This window comes from Falco cherrug, chromosome 13, assembly GCF_023634085.1.
Source record: "Falco cherrug isolate bFalChe1 chromosome 13, bFalChe1.pri, whole genome shotgun sequence".
Lineage (NCBI taxonomy): Eukaryota > Metazoa > Chordata > Aves > Falconiformes > Falconidae > Falco > Falco cherrug.
Window position 1 is genome coordinate 16,092,654 of NC_073709.1, and position 23,843 is coordinate 16,116,496.

Consider the following 23,843-nt stretch of genomic DNA (forward strand, 5'->3'; position numbering starts at 1 on the left):
ACAACCCAAATTATTCTATGTAATTACAATATTTTTAATGAAATGCTGAGTTCCTCTTCCAGTAGCATAGGCTGCATTTTGTCTCTAAATCTGTGAGGGTAGATCTGAAGTGCTCTTTTGATCTTCAGTTTTGTAGTGTCTCCTGCTCCCGTGTCACTGTTCAACTTTACCTTTGTTCGTGCCATAGCACTTCTAGTGCTACACCTTCTGTATCTGTCTAAAAATGCAATTTAAACTCTTTAGTCTGCTGTTTTGCTTGCTCTGTTGTATAACTGCGTCAATAAAAGTCTTTTTCTAAAGAGCACTTCACAAAGTATATTTCTAGCTTTGCAATGCACAGTAAAATCTCCTTGTACAGGACTCCTATGATAATAATTCTTGTGAGTGCTGGCACACTATGTCTCTCGCTAAAATTGTGAGATTGCTTTCCGCTCTCCAAGAGTCTGGGAGTTATAGCTGCTTTTGGATTTTGCTTTTGTTTTCTTTTGTGTCTCTGCATAGTTGCTCACTAGTTTCTTTTGTCACGTTTGACTGGCTGATGTAACACATCCTTGACAGGAACGTTTACCAGAACAGATGAAAGACACTGTAATGAAAATAACATTTTCTGGTAAAAACAGCTGTCAATTTAAACATGTGTCTGCTTCAACTGTAAGCATGCAGGTTCATGGGTCTTACAGTGACCAAAGAAGAAACTTCTTTCCAGGCTGGGAAAGCTCTTCATGGAGCAGAAAACCTTTGTAGGTAACTTCTCATCCCAGGTCTGTCCATCACTGAAGACAGAAACAATAGAATAACCCCTCAAACACAGGTTTGTACCGCATTTTCAATCTGTCCTACCTGGCCTACAGGAATTTTATTTGTGCCTTTAGAAGATGATACTTAGTTTTGCAGCATGATGAAATATTAGGCTGTACTTTATTCCCTTGATTTTTAGACTGTATGCTATGCAAGTTGATTTAGGTGTTAAAGAAAGTTTACTTTGATATCTATGCCTCTGAATGCCAAATACTTTGCCTTGATCCAGAAAATGATAGGTTCAAAGGGATATTATTCTCATTGAAATGCACTTGTCAGAACAAAAAGATTGATGGGTGTGAAAAGTGGTCAGTTTCAAAGCACGAGTGAAGTATCCCAAGACAGACCTGGGATGTTTGGTCTTGCAGTGGAAACCCTTGTGGTCAGGGCTGACTTCTGCCTGTTCAGACAGCTTATGTATTTGGAATGATTTGTGAAACGGTAACTCAGCTGAACTGGGAGCTGCCTGTGCCTAGTCAACAGAAGTACTGAGAAGCAGGAGTGTGCCTCAGGTCACTTTTGGTTTTGTAAAATGCCTTATCTGAAGCTCTGGGAGGAAGCACTCTGCATTTCCAAACCTTCTTCAGGAGATGCATATGCTTACCCTTTTCTCCTTAATCTAGCAAGAACAGGTCTTAAGAATGAGGAGAGGGGGCTGGTGATCAGTGCGCTGTTCCAGGCTGCTGTGGGATTGAGCACAACCAACCCCTCCTTCTGAAGCTGTGCAGGTGTGTAAAAGGGGGGGGGGGGGGAAGAAAAAAAAAACAAACCAAAAAAAAACCCCGCAGGTAGGGCAGGATGAGGGATGATGTGGTGCAGTAGTTATTTTCAGCTGAGAGAGGAATGCTGAGATCCAGCTGCTGATTTAAAACAAACAAACAAAAGACCACCACTGAAAATACACAAACCCCAACAAAACAGATAGCACCACACAGGTGTTCTTATACATATTCTTGTCTTTAATAGTGTTGTTTGCTTTTTCAGGATGCTCCTTGTATGAGCTGAAATACTGTTTTGAAAGCTGCTCAGGCAAAGGATGAAATGGAATGGGGGGGGGGGGGGGGCGCGGGATCTTGTGTGTTTTGGGAAGCTGGTGGAAGCCCAGTGTGACTGTTCAGGACTGGAGGTGTGCTGGTGGTCTGGGCTGAGCAGCTCTGAAGAGGAAGGCAGAGGAGGAGTGTCTCTTCTGGGCATTGATCAGATGTAAGTGCCTGATGAGAGCTTGCTCTTGTAGCTTTGAGTTCAAAAGCTTGATCTCATGAAACTTGAAGTCTTAAAACAGTGACAGAATAGAGGGGTCTCCATGGTTAGACAGCTGGTGAAACACAGTTTTCAAGTTTTGCCTTTATCAAAATCCTGGGAGTTTTTGATTTTATTGAAGGTCTCGTAAGTGCTAAGCTGCTGCAGCCGAAGAGAAAACTCAGCTGGCAGATGTCACCCGGGAGTTTCTCGCTGAATCTGGTAGCTCATTTTGTGGGAGCTCGTTTGCTGTTTTTCACTAGCAGGAAGGATGCTGAAAGGTTTCTTTTTCTGGCCCTCTTCAGCTACTGAAGTCGTTGGTTCGTTAGTTACTAGGGAACAGAAGCATTTACAGGAAAAACCCCTCAAAGCTGGCAATATACTTTTCTCTGAAAGAAAAGTTGTTTTGATCCCATTTGTTTTTTCTGAAGGGTGAGGGATTTTTCCAGAATGATCCAACTGCTGACAAAATATCTTTTAAAATATGACTTGGGAAGCATAATTAATGTTACAGCAGCTGATAAGTCAAGTAGCCCTACGGAAGGGACCGAAGATAATGACTTTACCTCAGAGGGTTGCTTAGTCTTGCCTAATGTCAAATGACTACATTGAACTCAATACTGGGCATTGTAATATGGGAAGAATGTGATAAATATGGAAATTTGGAGGGTGTCAGATGTCCTAAAGTATGATCTCATTTTATGATTCTCTGGGAAAGGTATAGCTCAGGTATCTTTAATGATACTACTTTTGTGTTATCTATAGTAGAGACAGCACTGTAATTTTTTATGTACTTTCTTCTTTGACATAGCTTCAGTGCTTAAAGGAGAGTAACTGGACTGTTGGAGATGTTGCTTGTAATGGATTCCGAATAGTTCATTACACAGATGTTGAACTAAGTAGTTAATAAAATCAGGTTAAATCTCATCTCGGGGGGGGGGGGGGGGGGGAAGCTGGTTCTTGAACAACAAGCCTGCTGCCATACTAACACCTTTCTAGAATCTCTTTTGGGATTCAAAAAGCATTGTACTTGAAAGGCTTATCCTCAACAGGATTGCTTTGCCATGGGGTGAACAGTGGGTGTGTCAAAGGGCTCTATTCATATGAAGTTCAGTGTTGGGTGTTTTAGTTTAGTGCTGGGGTGAGTTTTTTCCTGCATCAGTTAAAGAAACGTAACTGTTCTTATGAGCTGGTGGTTGGAGCATCACTTGCAGGACTTTTTTGATAAATTTGTGGTAACTGTTGAGAAATGGGATCTTCACTGGTTGGCTTAGGGCAAGGCAGTGATAGCATGCTGCCATTCGTATGCTTTCAGATTTACTTCAAATTAGAAGTGAAGTGATGGCATTGCAGGGGGAGATAAGAGTGTTCTGTGAATGGCTAGACCTGTTGCAGCACTGTGCTGTGCTACAGCCTCTGTTTTTAAACTTCTGTTCCCAGAGGTTCTATTGTGGCAAGTCAAAGCATTTTGCAAGGTGGGAAAGTTCTTTCAGGAAGGTGACTGTATTTAAGCCCCACATGAATTCATTCATTCAGGTTTGAAGCCTGGAAATCATTCTTTCTCGGACTTGGGTTACATCCTAATAAAGGCAAATTTCTTGGAATCTTATCCCAGTAAATGCAAGGTGATATTGGGCCACAGCAAAGCATTCTGGGCTAGCAGTGTTGTGCTCTTCCCCATTCGGGCTCTGAACTGAAGACAGAACTCTCTCCTAAGTTCAAGTTTATGTCCACGCTATCAATTGAATAAACCAGTTAGGTGGCCAGCTTAGCTTCCACTCTGTTTGCCTTTATTGATGCAGACCTATAGCTTATTCTGATGTAACAGGTGATTTAAGAAAATCCGTATTACACAGAAGAGAATGTCAAGTCAGAATGAGCATAAAGCTAGTAATTCTTGTAATTGGTGCAGTCTTCACCAATTTTGGACTTGGTTGCTGTGCTGATCCTGAGCTGAATAGCCTTGAAATAATGTGTCACGTTGGACTGTTGAAAAAGGGCAGTATAATTTAAAAGTAACTCACTGTACTTCTGAGATAAAAGGCAGTAAATGTGATTTGAACCCCTCTCTCAGGAGGCAGGTATGTCATCGTTACTGTCCAAGGGAAGAATACCAAGGCCATACCAAATTGTGCTTCAATGCCAGGTTGCCTAGGTTTTTCATTTGAAGACTAAGATTAGCATTTTGGAGGTCCCAGTGGTTGTAACGCTGTATGTGAGCCTTTAGCAGCATTTGAAGTCTTGCTTATTATCCTGAAATGTTAAAAGTCTGAAAAAGCTGTGAGGTAAGTGCTTGCGTTTGAAAACAGACAACCAAAGACATAAGAAATACAAATGTAAGGAGGAAATTCTCACTGTCTTGCATGTGAGACCTTTTATATGGTGATGGAGAAGAGAAGAAGGTAACCCCAGGAGCTGCCAGCTGCTTCTGAAGCCCTGAGAATCCTCCCTTCCACTCTGGATGATGCAGTTCAATGGCGTGTTTTGTCTGGCTCCAAATCGCCTGCAGGTTTATACTCCACGTGCTCAGGTTTCATCGCGTTAGAATAGTGCTTTTGTAGCCATTGATCACCATGGATCTGTGTCGATGTGGTTTTTGTCATAGCAGGGATAGTTTAAAAGATGTTGGGAAGTGATTTAAATGGTTCCTTTTTACAGTAGAGTCTATGAAGACAAATAAATGACAGCTACAGAAAGGAGCTTTCTAAAAGGTGTTAAGGATTTGTAAGGAATTCTGCCTGTTGAGTGAGCTAATTTATCACTGGATTAATTATACCTAATTGTATACATACATTGAAAGGCTCCCAGTCTCTGTGCTCTTGTCTGTCTTAATTTTTCTGGATCTGTTTTATGCTGCTTAGGCTGCACCATTACTTCTCCCCTTAATGTCATTCATCCATTCTTGCCTTCTGACTCCTCCCCATAACCAGTCAGACGTGTTTCCATCTTCTCCACTATCCTTCTGTGAAATATTTTCACCACAGAAAAACTACTGCTATTTTTCCTCCAATCGTTGAGTATAACTGGGGAAAAATAAGCAACCAAACCTGCAACTAAAATGCAACACCCAGTGCTTTTAGCAACAAACATGCAGTCCTGAGTTTAATAAAGCTATTTGAACTTTTGCAGTTTGCTGCAAGTTTTGGGTACTGACCCAGGAACCTAGTCATCATATATATGTGTTTAGTGTTTTGATGTTGCAGAAGAAATTAAATCACTTTTCAAGAAAATATAGTCTCTCTTATTTTAATAACTACTCAGATTGTAAATCTGTGGCACTGTATAGCTTGTGATTCTTGCTCACATGGGCCAAAATCTCTGGGAAATGGGGATTAGCATATATTAAAATCAAATTTAAGTTGATGTGCTGTTTAGCTGAACCAGAGTAAACTGTTGTGTAGAGAGAACAGATTATGTAGCCTTGGAATTTATATTTGATTGTCTTATTGCCACAGACTATAGATAATAAAAACCTGTCTACCAAATCAGTCACTTCACAAAAAGGCATGTCTAATTATTTTACTGTTATAGTTTGCTAATCTCCTTGTTGGTTGTCTTTTCACATTATGAGAAACTAATATAAGTAGAATGTTTCTACTTTTTCATTAAATGGAGGGATAGAGGCTTGCTTTTTCCGAAGTTGTAATTAAGGCTGGTTATTCCTACATTCATGAAGGCAATAGATGAAAACTTAATTTAGAAGAAAATACTTTAAGGCTTACTGACTCCAAAAGAGCTAATTTTCTTAATGCAAGCAGTTTTAGGATATTTTCAGGATATTTTAAAAGGTAGAGTCTTGTTTCTAAATGAAACTCTGTATGCATCTTTATCTTGTAATGATTTTAAAAGCTGAATTTGGATTAACTTGATGTGGTCATCTGCATGCATGTTCAATAGTTACTTTTTTGGGAAGATGTATGACAGCTTCTGAAATTATTCTGAATAATAATTTAAGAGTTCATCCTGAATATATTCTTTCTAATTAATTTATTAAAGTGTTAACCTGGTGGTGAGAGGGTGGTGAAACAGTCCTGTATAACTTCCATAACCATCCTTGTAAAATTAAGACTTTTTAAACAATGCATAACCTGGAAGTTACTTTTTAAAGACTGCTTGAGAGAAGCTTAGGTTTGAAAGTTGGTTTTTTTTCCCCCCTTTCCCTGAACTCAAGTCATCCATCCTTATTCAGCCTACATGGATCTGTAGATGGCATTTTAGTTTGAGTTACTGGTTATGTGTTTCTCTAGACACACCTGTAGGCCTAATTTAACTGATGATGTTTTCTTTCTCCTTCAGGTATGTTGAGCATAGATCGCTACGCTATAGGTTTGAGTGTTTCCATAGGCACATGGGGTTAACTTTCAGTAGGACACATTCATTTTACATTAGGGACTTCAGCACAGACAGACTTTGACAGCATTTATTGGCATAGATAAGGTGATTTAAATCGGGCTCACAAGGGTCAGAGTTTCAAAGATCCACAGACTTGTGCTTGTTTGGACTTCAGGGTGAGCTGGCTAAATTCTTCTATTATTATGGCTATGAGGGTCTTAGCTACAGTTAAGTTGCATGTAAATATAGGCAGTTATTCTTGAAATGCAACATGGATATCTACTAAATGCTGTACTTATCATGTGTACAAGAGCATCTTTGTAATTAAGTGGTGGCTTAATCCAGGCAGAAATGTGATGCATGTGGTGTGGTGTTTTTTTCAAACACTTTTTTTTTTTTTTTTTTTTTCCCTCTTATTTGGAAGGATACGAGAGAAGAGGACTTGAGAGGTCTGTAGTCAAAAAATGCCATTTCTGCTTCTGTTTTACACCAGGGTGATTGCACTGGTGTCTAAATTTTAGTCACGTTGGTTGTAGTGGACAGCATTCAATTTGGCTTTCCTGAAATGCAGTATAGGTTTAAAACTACTTCTTCATTTTAAAACAATCCTTTACATGCCCTGTCTTCCTTCTAACCATCTGTAAAAAGGTTTAGAAGCACAAATGGAAAATAAAAATTAGCAGTTGAAACTGAGGGTTCTACAAGGGTTATTTACTCTCATGCTTCACTTAATAAACTGATCAACAGCTGGGATTAAATGAATTTTCCTCCACCACTCAATGTATTGTACCATTAGGTTCATGCTGTTAATTGTGTATCTGGGGCATCCATGCTGGGCCTTTCTCTGGAAAAAATGCTGAATTATCTGCGTTATTGATCAGTTACAACCTGTTAATCCTGACACTTGCAGTTCAGTTTATACAATTGCGGAGAGGGGAGAGAAGGACTGATGTCTCTTTACTTAACTGCAGTGAGTAAACTGGGTCCCTGTGAGCCAGGAGGGCATCCCCCAGGGCTGAGTGAGCAGCCACTGCTAAATTTGGCAATTTAAGAACAGCTGATTTCCTTTGTGCTCAGCCAGAGTTTATACATACGTTTCCCCCATCTCCTTAGTACTTGGGATAGCTGGTGGTGGAACCTGCAGCCTGTGAAACCACACAAAAAGGAGGTCCTTGCCCTTTCTGTGGTTTCAGGAGAAATACGCTGGATGCAGGGAAAAGCTGTTGCTCATGGAAGGAAAGCTGACTTGGAAAAGGTTTCATCCGTGTTCTGGAAGTGCTTGGGGAGTATGCACTGAATACAATGAATTAACTTGGTCTCATTTATGGGAGAGCAGAAATACTGCTGTGGGAAAGAAAACCGCTCCTGAAAGGACTCGCTGCTGTCCCTGTCTTTTAATGAGATAAATCACGCAACTGGGGCATGTTCAAGAGAGTAAGGCTTAGCTCAGTTTGAGTTTCAGTGAGGACATGGTGTAGTTGAGGGGGTTTTCAGTTCTTTGTGGTACAAATAGAAAGAAATTTCTTCAGTTGCAATCAGGCAAATGCATAGCAGCATCTTGTTCCCTATATGATAAGCAGTGCTGTTTTGGCTTATGGTCGTCATTTTCACGCCTGCCTACTCAGGCTGCATGAAAAACAGCATTTAAATCCCTGCAATGTCTGAGGCTCATGATTTCTCTTTCAGAGTGCAGATGGTTCCCTCTCTGGGGTTATGCAGAAGTGGAAGGAGTATCAGCTCCAATGCCTGCAATACTTGTATGAGGCACCCCCCATTGCGACAGGTAAGAGATAGGTTGTATTAATTTTTAAAATGCATCGTAACAGCATCAAGGGAGTGATTATGAAATTTAAAATTCTTCTCTAGCTTGCTTTCCAGTCCATTTCTTTTTTATCCCATTTGCTTCCGCCTGTTCTCTGTGGGTCTCTTTCCTCTGCTGAGGAAGCATTTTATAGAACAATTTAATTGTAAAGATGTTAGTCTTTAGGTCCAGAGTATTTTTCAGTGGAAAGTGGTGGCTGTAGCACATCAAACCAGCGTACCCTGAAACTTTATAGGGGTCAGGGTTGAGAGAGCCACACAGGTGCTGGGAAATCTGGGACCATGCTGTTCACATTGACCTAGCAGTCTGTGGGCCTTCAAGTTGCCATGAATTATTTTGAGCATCGTAAAGTGCTGAAAAGGCTTTAAAAATATATATATATCTTAATAAATATGAGAATGCAGCTTGTCTATAGCAGTTGAGCTGCTGTAGTGTGCTGAGAGCAGCTGTGATGTGCCAGCATCGTGGTATTTAGAGGACACTGATGACTTGTCAGTGGTGCTCACAAATGGATGTGGTGCAGCCTCTTCTGCTTTTGCGACACACTGAGAAAGATAAGATGGGTCTAAAGTTGAGTCTGTGAAGAATTATTTCAAAACCGTTAATTTTCCTTCTCTTAACTACATTATTATAGCAGAGTAAGAGCAGTAGCTGATGACAACAATGGCAGGGAAACGTTAATCTCCCTCTACTCTGTTATCATGTTGAGCAGTTGAGTGCTGCCTTCTGAGAACGACAGTTTAATAAATCTGAAGTTGGAAGTATTCTCATGGTGATTAAGCTGTAACGCAGAGTTATGGTTGTGTGTGGGTATGTTGTTGAACAATCTATATATTAGGCTAGACTTTCCAACTGCATGACTATGAACCATTCTCATGAATGATTATCTACAGTATTCATGGCAAAAATGATTTTAAACTGAGACACATAAGGGGGTAAAAGACAAAAGGTGAGGATGGATCAGTATTGATTTACCTTTCTTCTTCCTTGATTTAGTCAAGGGCCCTAATGTGTTCTTCAGTTCCCCCCTGAAAAGACAGTTTCCTGTTGTGTGGGGATAAACTCTTTTGGACAAATAAATCTTGTCTAACTCCCCATCAGAGCTTAATTGCATAATGCTGTTACGGCTTAAGTGCATGTGTCCATGTTTCCTCTTATCTTCTGTTCTTCAGTCTTTTCCTCCTTGCACTATTAATACAAGGCAGTGGCATGACCCCCTCTTCCATCTCTCTGCAGAAGGCAAGTTCTGCAACAGAACATTTGACGATTACGCCTGCTGGCCAGACGGGCTGCCTGGTACCTATGTGAATGTCAGCTGCCCCTGGTATCTCCCCTGGGCTGACACAGGTAAGAGCCTTTCCTTACAAGCACAGCCTCAAACCAACACTGTTTTCTTGCGCAGTCTTAGCAATGATGAAATTGGTTTAAATGGCTATGAGTGCAGTCAGTTTGCTGCAACGTATAAATAGGACTGAGGCTTAGTATGATACACTCTATCTCCATTTAGCAGGAGAAAATTAAAATGAGAGAATAAACTGTTCTGAAGGGTTGCATTTAGTTTGGAATTTTTTGCTTTCACCTGTTTTTGTTGCTTGAATAGTGGTGACTATTAAAATAGAACTGTGGTGGTTGTTGAAGATTATCTAACGATAATAACGGTGTAGTTTGAAAACTGAGATAGAAGTAGTAAAGCTAGACAGTAGGTTGTCCTGTGGTAAATAAAGACAAGAAAATCTAAAGTGCAAGTGTTTTGTGCTGCTTCCTGACATAAACGTATTTCTCAAAATGCTGCAAGATGACGGCATTGTCAGTGTTTGCAAAGACACTTTTTGCCTCTGAAGGACTGAATGTTGCCTTTAGATTTTACACTCTTATGTACATGCACATTTGATGCCACTTGAAGGCAATGTATATTAGATCATTTAGTATTCTGTGTTTGAAAACAATGACTTGTATAGCTTCTTCTTTGTGAAGACTTTACTATGTTTTGAAGCCTAAATGAAACAGTTTATTAGCTAGCTAACTTGGTGTGGTGAATTGGCTTTTGCCCCTGTCGAGGGTCAGAGGATACGGTTAATTGAGGATGTATAAATCTGACTGCTAGACATAAAGATGGTTTAAGTGTGCACTACATGTTGTAAGTGTTGGTATGGAGGAATTTCAGGAATAAGAAAGAAAAGGAATGGGATGGTCAGAGGGTACTTAGATGTATTGGATAGTGTGGGGCATAGGCATGATGCAAATGATATGGAATAAGGGGTGGACATTGTACTGGGTCTGGCTGGGATGGAGGTAATGTTCTTTGCAGCATCCTGTATGGTGCTGTTCTTTGTATTTATGGCTGGAAATGCTGATAATGTACCAGTGGTTTGACTGTTACTGAACAGTGCTGGCACAGCATCAAAGCTTTCTTTTCAACCCGTGCCCTGCCCAAGACCAGTAGGCTGGGGGTCTGCAGGAGCTTGGGAGGTGATGCAACTGGGATAGCTGACCTGATCTGACCAAAGGGATATATTACCTACCATAGGATGCTGTGGTCAGCAATAAAAGCTCAGGGAAAAGGGGGAAGAAGGGGGTGAAGGCACTCATGGATATGGTGTTTGTCTTCCCAAGTACTGGTTATGTGTGCTGAGGCTCTGCTTTCCAAGAAGTGGCTGGACATCTGCCTGCAGATGGGAAGCAGTGATTAAATTCCTTAATTTGCTTTGCTTGCACATGCAGCTTTTGCTTTCCTTCATTAAACTGTCATTATCTTGAATGGGTGGTGGGGTGTGTGTGTGTGTGTGCGTAAATCCTCCCATCAAAATCAAAATGTTGTCAGAACACTAACAAAGCTGGACAAACTACACACACAATAAAACTTGACCCCTCGTCCCCTTACCGCTTTACAATACTCCCTAAAGTTATTCGTGCCTCTGGCAACATCCAATACCAGTTTTGCCCACTACCTCTCCCAGCTGCTGTCTTATCTTGACCACTGAGCTTTCCCATCTTATTTTCTCCCCCATCCTGTTGAGGAGGGAAAGATGCTGGGTGGCCGTTTGCCAGCTGGCCAAGGTCAACTCATTGCATCCACCCGGTACATCTAGGGGCTGCAAGGAAGTCTCGGCTCTGGTGCCTGCAGTGCCTCCTCACCTCCATCTTGTCTGACCTCAGTGCTTGCAGGGCTGTTTCTCGCACTTTTTTTATTTTTTTGTTGTTCTGACTCTTCACTGACAAGCAGTGTTTGGCCCTTTCTTACATACATTTCCCCTGAGGCAGCACCATCTTGGCGGAGGGGCTCAGCTCTGCCCTGCAGTGGGTCCATTGGAACCGGCTCCGTCCAGGATGGGGCAGCTCTCCTCAGAGGCCACCCTGCAGTCCCCTGCTGCCAACATCTGGACAGATGCCCAGTACACTTGGTAACCTGCTGTAGCACTTAACAGCTCCTGCTTGGAAACGTACAAATGTGATGGTGTGTGTGGGGAAATATCAGGTCAACTCTTGCAACCCTTTAACTGTCTGGCTACCTTTGAGCTTGTCTCAGAGGTAAGTCCCTAGAACAAAATTATGGAGTCTGGATTGCTGTTTTACTCTAACTTGGTGCATCTTTTACATTAAGGTTTCAATAGTGTACTTAGTGTTTAGGGATATCTGTGGTGTGTGGGAGAGATGATCTGCTCCGCTCTTTCTGTCACCATGCTCTAGGGTCCTGCTGCCTCTTGGTTACCTCTTCAGCCTTGACTGCTTTCCTAAGTGACCTGCATGCTTTGGCAGCTTTATTCCTGTCTTGTTTGTGCTGAACATCTATGTTGGAGTGACTTCTCCCTGCCCCCCTTTCAGATGTCTTGCTTTGTATTCTACTCGGTGTATATTACGCTACTGTGTCCATACTTCTAACTTCTGCACATCTTTAGTATTATCTCAACTGTCTTGGTAGTAACTGCCAATTTGACAACATTGGAAGTTTAAATGCTTGCTAAACCTTTTCAGATTGTTAAAAAAGATGTTACGTTTTTAGAATGGGTAAAAAAGCTTTTAGAACTATATTAAATTAATATTTACTTCATAATTAACTGGCATAAAACTATTGGATGCTGCAGAATTTTTTCCAATAATGCTAATCTTTCTGGATATCTAAAATGCTTCACAGGATTAAACTTCTTTCCTCTAAACCTGTTTACTTGCAATCTGTAAGACCCTGGATACAGTTATTTGCCTTCCAACTGCACTTGAAACATCACTGCTGAAGAAAGTCAAGGTTTAACACAGTACTGCAGATTAATAAATTATTGGAAGGTGCAATATCTTTCGTACTTTTGAAAATAAGTCTTAAAAAATGAATTATCCTAAAAACAGTGTTTGTTTTCGGTGAAAAGAATAGCAGCATTTTGTATAACACCTTGCTAGGGAGGACTGCAGAAGTACTTAAAGTCATTAAACCACTGGACATGTTACTTGTTGTACGTACTGCGTGTATACCTCAATCTCCCTTTTATCAGTGAGGAATAAGAATGGAACAAGGAGGCAGCCCTTTACCTAATATAAACCAAGAAGTTTGTATTGCTGCCAGGTACACAGTTTAGGAGCCTGAATTACCATGACCTGGTACTATTTCATGACATCCTGTGGAGTCATGTTCAAAGTGAATGCTAATGTGCTGCCATGATGAAAAGGTAACATCTTTATAATGGAAGATCTAGAGCAATAGGAAATTGGACACCCTGTGATTTACAGTAATCACTAAAACGTGCTTATTACTTGTTCTTGCTTAGCCCCCTACTTGGAACTTGAAATAGATTCTAGCACTACAGAGCTTCTATCTCTTCACCTGATGAAAATGGAGAAAATGAAAAGATAAAAACTTGTTTGGGAAGTACCTTCAAAACATGTTCAGTGAAGTATGAAGTGCTTCAGCCAAGCTTGCTCGTTTAAGGCTGCTGCTCCTTTGATTAGGAGTCAGGTTTTCAAGTGGGTAAAAAGTTTACTGGGGGACTTCAAACTATACCTCCAGAAGTCCCCTGGGAAATAAATACTTGAAACTGAATACTGCTTATGATAGGGTACTGAAATGCAGCAAGCATTGAGTGCAAGTCTTTTTATGACCTGGACATTTCCATAAAAAGTGTAGGAGTTGGAGGCAGGGACAGGTGACCCAGGAGGCATATAGAGACACCGATCATTCAAGGACAGGATTCGGAAAGCCAAAGCCCACCCAGAATCTGACAAGTGATGTGAAGGGCAACAAACAGGGCTTCTAAAGAGATACGAGAGAAAATCTGGATCCACTGCTGAATGGGGCAGGAGGATTTTGTGACAAAGGATGCTGCCTTCATCATGGCTGCTACTGGTAAAACTTGCCTTCAGTGATCCCAGGCCACTGAAATCAGTGGTAAAGTCTGGAGGAAGGAAGACTTACCCCACAGTGGAGGACGATCAGATTATGGATCACTTGAACAGGATATACACAAGCCCATGGGACTTGGTGGGATGCGCTAACAAGTGCAGAGTGACCTGGTTGATGCTGGTGTGAGGCTGCTTTTGATTATCTTTGAAAGGTCATGGCAACTGAGGGAGATTCCTGAGAACTGGAAGAAAGCAATTGTCACCACTATCTTCAAGCAGCACAAGAAAGAGAATTTGGGAGCTATAGGTGATCGGTCTTGCATCAGTCCTCAGGGAAAGTTATAGAGCAAATAATCCTGGAAACTGTTTCCAAACACATAAAGGACAAGAAGGTGATTGGGGGTAGTCAGCATGGATTTATGAAGGTGAAATCATGCTTGGCGAACCTGATGAGATGACTAGCTCAGTAGGTAAGGGGAGAGCAGTGGATGTCTTTATCTTCACTTTAGTAAGGCCTTTGACACTGTCTCTTATAACATCCTTATTGACAAACCAGTGAAGTGTGGACTAGACAAGCGGACAATGAAATTAACTGAAAACTGGCTCAGCCTGCGGGGCATATAGGGTTGTGGTCAGAAACACAAAGTCCAGTTGGAAGTTGATCCCTAGTGCTGTACCCACCACCAAGGGACATCTTTATTAATGATCTGGATAACGAGACTGAATGTACCTTCAGCAAGATTGCAGACCATAAAAACGTGGGAGGAGTGACTGATACACCACATGATTGTGCTGCCATTCAGAAAGACCTTGAGAGGCTGAAGAAATGGGCTGACAGGAATCCACCAAAGTTCTGCAAAATGAAATGCAAAGACCTGCCCCTGGGGAGGAATAGCAGCATGCACCGGTACTGACTAGCTGGAAAGCAGCTTTGAAGAAAAGGCCCTGGAGGTCCTGGTGGACACCAAACTTGGCATGAGCAGCAATGTGCCCTTGAGGCAAAAACCACAACAGCTTCCTGGGCTGTATTAGGAAGAGCATCACTGGCAGCCCAACAGGATGATCCTTCCCCTCTACTCTGGGGGGTGAGACACATCTTGGAGTCCTTTGTCCAGTTCTGGGTTCCCCAGTATGAGACAGACACGGACATGCTGCAGCAAGTCCAGCAAATGACCATGAAGGTTATTAATGGATGGGAGTGTCTCACAAGGCAAGGCTGAGAGAGCTGATATTCTTCAGCCTGGAGAAGAGAAGGCTCAGAGGGGATCTTATCAACGGTCACAAATTGAAATACAGGAAATTTCCTTTAAACATAATTACTTTACTGGGAGGTTGGTCAAACACCTGGAACCAGGTGACCCAGAGAGGTTTTGGAGTCTCTGTCCTTGAAGGTGGTCAAGCCTGACTGGACATGGGCCTGAGCAACTTGCCCTAGTTCACCCTGCTCTGAGTGGGGTGTTGTCCTAGGGAATCTCCAGAGTCCTCTTCCAATCATGGCTGGTTTGTGATTCTCTGCTCCTGTTAATTTTTTTCTAAGATGAAAATTCTTGATAAGTAGATACTGTCAGTCAGGTGTTACTAATTTCCATTGGTGTTGGCCAGAGTAGGAGATAGGAAACAAATTTGCATGGAAGGGGTTGTAATGCTGGAGAATTCCTTGATCAATTACAGGCTTTTCAAACCTTATACTTTAACAGCTTTTATTTTTGTTTGTGTTCCACTCTTCTTGTCCCTAGTAGCTGTCAGTTGTGAGCTTGCCCTTCTGCAGATCTCAGCAGCAGATGTAGCTCAGCAGGTTGCCTAGCAGAGTGGTAAGCCGAAAATGATACGGAGAACTTTTTACTTGCTCAGCAGGTATGTGCTGTGTCACTGGTCTGATCCCCCGTGATGTTAGTAGGTTCTTGTCTCTACTTGTTTCCACAGAGATGCTCACTAACGTGTAATTTTCTTCCTTAATGTATCAGCTTCTGAATTACTGCTTACGTTGTTGGGCATGGGTTCAGCAGTAAAGATTTCTCCAGGTCTTTGGATTGCTCATCTCAAGGTACAAGAGCAATTGCAGGGATATGGGAATCTGTTAATTGAAAAACTCGAGAATAAAACTGGTGTTCTCAGTGCTGTACATCTATTCAGACTTTGTGTACAGAGACTCAAGACTTGTCTTTCACAAACAAATCCATGGAGGATGGGCCTGCAGGTCTTTGGTGCTAAGCAATTCATGCAGTTGCAAGGTTTTATCTTGCAGTATCACTTGCCATATGATCACATTATTCTTCTGGCCTTTTTCAAAGTGCTGCTTGCTAAGGCAGCCTATAAAGTACAGCAGGGACAATCAATACTGTCCTACTTGTGTGTCAGATCTCTTGAGAAATGCTAAGTCTGAGACATTTTGGGGTTTTTTGTCACCTACTGCGTGTCAGCATTCCTGCCAAACTCTGCATTGGTGTGCTGTCTGCAAGGATGGGACTCTGAGGGCTGTGAATGTGCCACTGATACTTGAATAGAAGAAAGACAGTGACATTAGACCAAGATTTTACGTCTGAAACCACGTAACCCTGTACTGCTACAGACTTGCTTTGTGACAGGCAAGTGAATTAAACCTGAATTTTTAGGGATTTTTTTGTTTCATAGCTCATGCTGGGCACTGGGTTGCCAGTATACTTTTGGGATGGGGCCCAAAGGTTTGTTTATTACATGTTTCTTCCATGGCACTTCACTACTGCCTGTTTGCCTTCTGTAGTTGTGCAGCAAACTACACTGGGAATTTCATCCGGCTGAAATGTGGGGTTTTGTCCTCATTCCTTTGAGTCTCCCCCCCACCTGCCTCATGCAGATCAGTTTCCTCACTGGTGTGATTGCAGCTGAATGCTAATACAGCATTACAGTATTAGCAGTCATCTGCTTCAAGTATACTGGGCATTGTAGTATTGTTTTAATTAACAGGAGATTGTGAAATAAGGATTTTATAGGCATCTGGGTAATAAGTATCACACCGAAGCCAAAGGAGCTGCGGTTTAGAGTAGCCTCTGCTTCAATGCAGGTTAAACCATCATTACTGGAATGAGAAATAGGTGGCTAATGTGTCTCACAGCACAGTGCAGGGGTTTGGTATCATAACAAGTGAGGAACCCATACACTGCTGGGCTGTAAGTACATGGTAGGAGTTTATAGTCATCTGTGTCCTTCTAGTGCCATATAGTTTTGTGCATGTAGTGAAGCCCTTTGGGACAATGAGAAGCAGTGACATTGAGGCAAACAGAAGATGGAGTGGAATCTAATTTTGGTCAAACAAAGCATTCTGTTCAGGACTCTGTAGTGAAATTAATAAATTTGCTCTTTGGAAAGACTTTTTGAGGTGGTGTTTTTGAAATGCTCTGAAAATATGAAGTGAAATCTGGATTATCAAAACAAACAGATGCTTAGTTTCTGCCATGAATTTTTCTTCTCCACCCTCAAAAAACCCAAAACCAAACCAAAGTTGATTTTATTTTTTTTAGCCTGCTTATACATGTTTGAAAGAGCAAATTACAACAATTTCAAGCCCGTATGGGCTATTTCACTCCAGCTCTGCTTTGCTTCTATTTGCTTTTATGCAACTCCCACTGTTGGGCAGGTCTTCATGGGGAGATGCTGAAGTCACAGGAGGGAGATTTTTGCTAAAAGGATTTGTTCTGTGAAGGTGCCAGCACAGATTTTGGACCATGGCCAAAGCCTGTTGAAGGCAAATTTCACGTACTTCTTGGCTGCCTGAGTCAAAGCTTTCTCTCCCATATGTGTCTTGGGCCAAACCTTGCCTTTGGTGAAAACTGAGAAAGGCTACTCAGTTTCTGGTAGCGTTGAAGTTACACCAGGTAAACTTTGCACATCTTGCTATCCGTGTTGTAGCCAGTGAGATTACTATATGCTATGCTAAGGCAGCGGCTGTCTCAAAGTCCAGTCAGTGCAGAAACCTCCAAGGGGAGCAGTATTCCTTTAAGGGACAGCGGGTACCTCACCTTACTGTCACTGGCTGCGTGCTTTTCTTTGTTACCTTCTTATAATTGAAGGCCAGCTGCCAATAACACCATGTGGATTTGGAAACTGTGGAGCTGCACAATTCATCTTGCAATTATGCCTCCTTTGGGGTTCTGATATTTTATTGTTTAATAGCACTAAATCCTTTTTAATTAAAAAAACCTTCCAGAGGTACTAGCTTCAGACAAGAGTTGCGTGAATAGTAGCTACATCAGTTGCTCCTATATGCACTGGGCTGCACAAAGGCTAGCCGCAAGCTTGTGTTAACACAGATGTAGCTGTTTTTTCAGATCTCAGCTCAAAATCTTCTGAACTCTTTGCTTTTGTTTTAGCTTAGAACCTGTCTGGTTTTGAGGCATCTGATGCCTAAATTAGCTTGACTGCTGGTCTGTATCTGTATTGGTATCTTGTTCTGGCACTGCAGTGAATTTTGAAGCAGCCCTGTGATTGTCCTACTTGCTGTGACTGAGTCAGAACAGTTTTGGGTTGGATTCTCTTCAGTCCTGGGTGAAGACATAAGACCTAAAGACTTGCTCCGTACTGCTGTGAAGTCTTCCAATACGACCTTACACAGGCCATTGGAAGACTCCTGAACTACCAAGCTCTTATTAAATCCGGAATGTTTCTTATGCCACGTAAGAGGCCAAATAGTTTGTATGCCTTTAACTGCTGTTGACCATAAGGCCTCAATGCTTTGTAATTCCAAGTGCTCTCTAGATCCTCCTTTCTCCTAGTTATAAATCCTTTCCTTTAACTAATGATTTCTGTTGCCATTCACCTTTGCTTGAATCCCTTGTCTCCTATAATTCCCTTTATTTTCTGTATTATCCTCTCTTTACTAAGTTATGTGTTGCAATGGTGATACCTGCGCCTTTGTTCTCCCAGAAGAGCAGGCAAAGCACAGCCTGGGGACCCCTGGGAACAACATAGCTTTTCAGCCTGTGATGTGAAAGACCTGCGAGTCTCTCTGGTGGCAGAATAACCCAGCAGTACTAGCAGATGATCTCTGGTAGTAAATAACCTTGTGGCTGCTGCTGATTACTACAGATGCAGAGTCTGATTAATAAGTTGAAGGGAGTCATGGAGATCTGGGACCACAGCTGTACGTCGCACAGTAGTTTTGGCCAGTCACAGAGATTGCTTGAACTGAGCTTTGTGTGGGAATGTGGTAATGCAGTAATGCAGAGGCCAGAGACTGGATTGCTGCTCCAAAGTACCTTTAGGTGCAAGGACATGTCCAGGTCAGCTCTTTTCCATTTCCACCTGCTGTAACCTACATTTGAGACCCTTTTTCCAGCACTCCCTATTCCCCCTCTGGTGACAAAACTGCTTTTCCAGATGGGTCTTTAGGTAGGTGTGGGCTCTGTGTGAGGCTTTGGGTGGAAATGGGGCATTACCTCAGAACTGCCAAGTGCCGGAGGTTGCCAGTCTGACTATGAGGGTTTTACGCTCTTTTTAAAAGTGATTTTCTTAGGGCTATGAGGTATAGGCAAACCTTCTTGTGGTGCAGCAGAGATGATGGAAATCATCTGCACAGTCGCCACCCGGCATTAGTGTCTAGCTTAGTCTTGTCTACTGTTTAAATCATGAACTCAGCAAACCCTCACACTTCCCTCCTGTGTGGTATCTTCCCCTCCCCAAAAGCTGTGATTGTAGACTCCTACAATTGCAATAGCATCATGCAGAGCAATGCTGCAGATCCTATTTCCTGTGACACAAGCAGCAGAAACATAAGTGTTGAGATGCATTATGTTTACGATTGAAGAGATTAATCTGTGTTGGTTGTGCCCACTGGGGAGAAGGGCTGAAAAAAGAAAGAGAACCTTGTGTTTGTCAAGGTGTTGCCTCGCGTGCTATGGGTCCATGGCGTGCCCTATTGTGACCCAGGTGAGAGAGGATTACTAGCAGACTTCTGGCTCTGCAGGGGTTATGGGTTGTTGACCGATGGTGGGGGTGGCCAGTAGCATAATGCCCTCCCCACAGCAGAGTGCTCCCATGCTGGGCAGGTGGCAGTGTGGTGAGGAGCAGGCGGGTGGTAAGCACTGGTTTGGTGTCAGGGGAGTGATAGAACCAGTTTCATCTATCTGTATCTATAATCTTGCTTAACTGTTGTCCTGTGATCAATGTGGTTCCACCATCTGCAGGCCACTGGGAAAGCTGCTGCAGCCAACTTTTTCTTGAAAGTGATGTAGTGCTGCCTTCCTCCCCCACAATGAAACATGATCATGGAGGGCTTGTGTTCGAGCAGCTGCACCCTAGGACATCTGCTGTGCTGCAGGATTAAATCCACTGTTCTGGTCCTCTTCCCTTTCCCCAGGGTTGCCTGAGTTTGGGCACTGTTCAGACTCATGGGAAGGAAGTTTGGGGACAGAGTGCTATAGTGCCACAAGCAAAATGCAGAAACAGAAAGAAGATGCTCGCTTTTGTTTGCGAGCCCTCCCATGGGTAATGATAATGGGATATGAGCTCTCCTATGGGTAGTGCTTGGATGGTGAAATGTTACTGTCACCTGTGTGAGACAGACCATAGGAAATAATCTATGTCCCTTTCTAGAGGGGTCTGTGGAAAGCCCTGCAGCTGAGGAAGCACACTTGTGTGAGAGTCTTTCTTCAGAGAGTTTTGAAGTATATGCATGACTGGAACATTTGGTTCTGGGGACCAGGTTAAACCTTGTCTGGTTTAATCTCTCACTTTTTGTTTAATCATTCCGTTTCATAGCTTGATCTTCTTAAAACCAAGATAGTTAGCAGATGGCTGTGTGAACATACAGCTAAACTGTTTGTCTTTCAGCATGCAAGCAAATAAATTTCACTTCAAATACTGGACACGGTGAAGATGATTAGACATTTATTGCATTTCTTCCCTTCTTTGCTCTAATTAAACCAAGTTTCCAGAAAGGTCCATAATGCTGGAAAGGAATGTGACCTTTTTTCAATGAAAAAGATGTTGCTTTGCATTTTCTAACTTATAAGCAATTCAAAATTTATACTTCCTTGTACTAAAAGCTGTCTCAAGCTAATTGGCAATCTCAGTTTGAAAAAAAAAAAAAAACAAAAACCAAACCCAACAACCCTGACAGAAAAACATCCTAGTCTTTCAAGTTCACCTCTGCCTTTGTCTCCATCTGGTAGTACACCAGAGAACTCCAGAACATATGCTGCTCATCTCAAGGGTACATACAGGGACTGTTGCAAGAAATAATTTTAAAAAATCCTGAACAGATAGATATTAACACTTATCTGTTGTGGGCCACGTGGCAATGCCATTCTACATTTTATCAGTTTTGTTTAAACAAATATTTTTAAATGAATTGGTTAATCATTAGATGGATGTACATGCAACAGGGCCATAGCTTATGAACTTTCAGCTGGGGTGAGATGTGAATTCCTTTGAGGGCAGTGAAAAGCTAAATGCTGTGATTCCCCTTCTGCTGCAACCAAAACATGGACATTCCTCATCAAATGTGCAATAGGAACAGGAGACTTTGCATGTGGCCAGCTATTGAAGTGCATATATGGGTGGTGGGAGCAGCTGCATGTCGTTTATATATCGGGTACAGATCTGGTTGCCTGAGGCTCTCTAGGAAGAATTTAGTTTTCTGCTTTGCCAGACATGGCACAAATGCTGGACAGCCTTGCCTGCAGGATATCAACTTGCTGTGACTGCATCTGTGGGAGTTAGAGCAGTTGGCAGGATTGCGTGTTTTCCAGCAATTTTTCACCTCTAACTGTATAAGGGTTTTGTTTTGTTAAAGTAATTTCTTGACATGTACTGTCAAGGATATCAAGGCACACCTCTGCAGAGACATAGCTGAGCCTTGTCCTGCAACTGCTTGAGAATTTGCCCCCAGCTGATCTGACTGAATAGGATATTTAAGTGAGAAGTAAACACCGGTACACCCAGCTGCATGGAAGCGACTGGACTACCTCTGCGCCTTGCCCATCCTAGTCTAGCAGGTAGCTGGATGTGCTTGAGCTCACCAGTTGCCTTGAACTTCATCTGTGCTCTGACTTAAGGTCTTGCATAACTGAAGTATATATTATCTACCCGCTCTTATTTGCTCATATTACCAGTATACTCTGTGAAGTGGAGGGACCTCAAACCTTTCCTCGTGTTACTTGCGCTTAAAAACTTGCAGCTTTTAACTACAGTAGACAAAGGGTAAACTGAACTAAGGGACTGAATAAACATAGTGCTTGTGTGTGCTGTATAATAAAATGCCTTGCTGAAAACAGCTCATTATCTTTCTGGCTTACTTAACTGTTTCTAATTAGTAAATCTATACCACCACCACCCACCCCCAAGTCCCAAAGATGGGATGAAACAAGAATACCTGATCTTAAAACAGCATAGGTCGAGAGCAACTTGCTAGAAGAGCTCTGTGACCTACAGCCCATTTCTTTCTCCCTTTTTCAGGAATCCCTTGTGCTTCACCTTTAGGTGATGGGAAATGGTCCTCTCACATCCAACCTATTTGTGTTCTCTCACATAACAAATACGCTTCTGCTGAGATAGTGAACTTAAAGGTTATTTTTGGTCTCCCAAGACCCTCAGTTGGATTCGGTGAAGATACAACTCAATCCACTTATATATTTATAGAAGTAAATGCTAAAGGCAAATCACACTCTTTGCCTCTTGAAGTTATTAGGTCTGTGTTTGCTTTTTTTTTAATAATTTCATTTGACAGAAAAGTCTTGTGAAAAGTACGGACTGACTTAAAAGATGTCTGCATGTAGTCTGATTATAGAACATCTTCCTTTCCATGTCATTTCACAAATGCAGCTTTAACTTGAAAATGTGCTAAGCTATACAACGATTACACTTGTTAATCATGCGCACGGTTTTATTTACTTTACAGCATTATCCTTTTCTGCTTGTGTGTTTTGCTGGTAACTTTCCCCTCCAGAGTTTTCTGTAATAAACTAGATCTTCCCTGAGAGACCCAGGTCCCTGCTATGAATTTTGAAAGTATGTCTCATCCTTGCCTGTCAGACATCCTCCAAATGTTAACTATTAGGATTCCCATACATCACTTTAAATGTTCTTTAAATAAGAACAAAGTTTTTTTCTGGGCAACATGTATACAAGAGAACCCGGGTCTGTGACTAGTTCCGTGGCAATAACAATGATACAGGTGGTTGGTGCCCAGCCATGCTCATCTGATTTTTCTGGAACTAATTTACTTTTTGACAATTGGAATGAGTAGAAATGAATTAGGCAAGAAAAGGATCAAGTGCCCATCAGCATAGTTCCTCTGAAAGCAAAAAACCTGGTTTCCATAGCAAAACCTGCCTAATAATTGTCTTGGAGCTTAATGAAGCAGGGGGTCAGCAATTTCCTTTAAACAGAATGAAAATATGGGTAAAAATGTGGAAAACGCTGTGTTTGTGTGGCTGATGAGTGACAGTGGGTCTTTCTAAGTTTTTAAAAATGTGAGGTAGCATTGGCAATGGATATTCAAGGGAAGGATTGCACCTTGGCAAGAAAAGAAAAGTTTAAATTGAAAAGATTATATGTCCATCCAAATACTTTCAAGCAATGAAAACCGAGTGGAAATAAAAATGGAATGGAAAATCTGTGGAAGATTACTAGTATAATGGTCTAAGAGTTCCTGATTTTTAGATCTGGGGTAGGTCCCAACTTTGGGATGGAGACTAAGAATCGGAGATTGGTGTAAAGATTGGCTTTGTAATGGGAAGTAATATCAGACATAACTGCAACTTTAGTGGCCTCTAGTCATTATTGATAGGAAAGAAGGTGGTTTCCATAATAAAAGCACTTGATGCTTTTTGAATTTGTAAGAACATATATTTACTAGCTTGTAGGTTTGCAGAACTTTACTTGACTAGGATTCAACACTATAGAAGTCTGTTTTAAGGCTGACGTTTTCCTAGCACATTTTGTCAAAAACCTTGTTCTGCATTTCAGCATGTGGATGAGGAATACTGCTCCTATGGTAGTGGTGATATGCCTCTTGCTGCTCATGGGGCTGCATTCTTTACCTGTGCTCCCTGGACTTTCTAGAGTTTGTACCTACAGTCTCCAGAGGCCATGCGACAGTGGAGCACTGGTCCTTTCTCCTCAAATTCCATGTGACTGTCAGGCCAGATGTGCTTTAGGCACACGGGACTTCTTGTGCCCTTGCCAGCCACAGTGGGCTCCAGGCGGGAGAGCAGAGGTGCTTCAGTGATGTCACCCCACTCACTGCATGGCAGGAGCAGGGGGAGCTGCTGGGGTGCGAGGAGGAGGGCTGGGGGATGCATTAGAGAGAAAGGAGATGTGAGAAGCTGGAGTCAGGTTGCAATTTTGTTTA

General features: G+C 42.1%; 1 protein-coding gene across 1 annotated transcript in view; it reads left to right on the forward strand.

Moving 5' to 3' along the window:
- Nucleotides 1–8,061: 8,061 nt before the first annotated feature.
- GLP1R (glucagon like peptide 1 receptor) overlaps nt 8,062–23,843 on the forward strand; it is a 59,269-nt gene continuing 43,487 nt past the window's right edge. The window contains exons 1-2 of the mRNA XM_027801207.2: nt 8,062–8,152; nt 9,428–9,538. Coding sequence (XP_027657008.2) covers nt 8,083–8,152; nt 9,428–9,538 — 181 coding nt within the window. The 5' untranslated portion in view covers nt 8,062–8,082. The remainder of the gene's footprint in view (nt 8,153–9,427; nt 9,539–23,843) is intronic.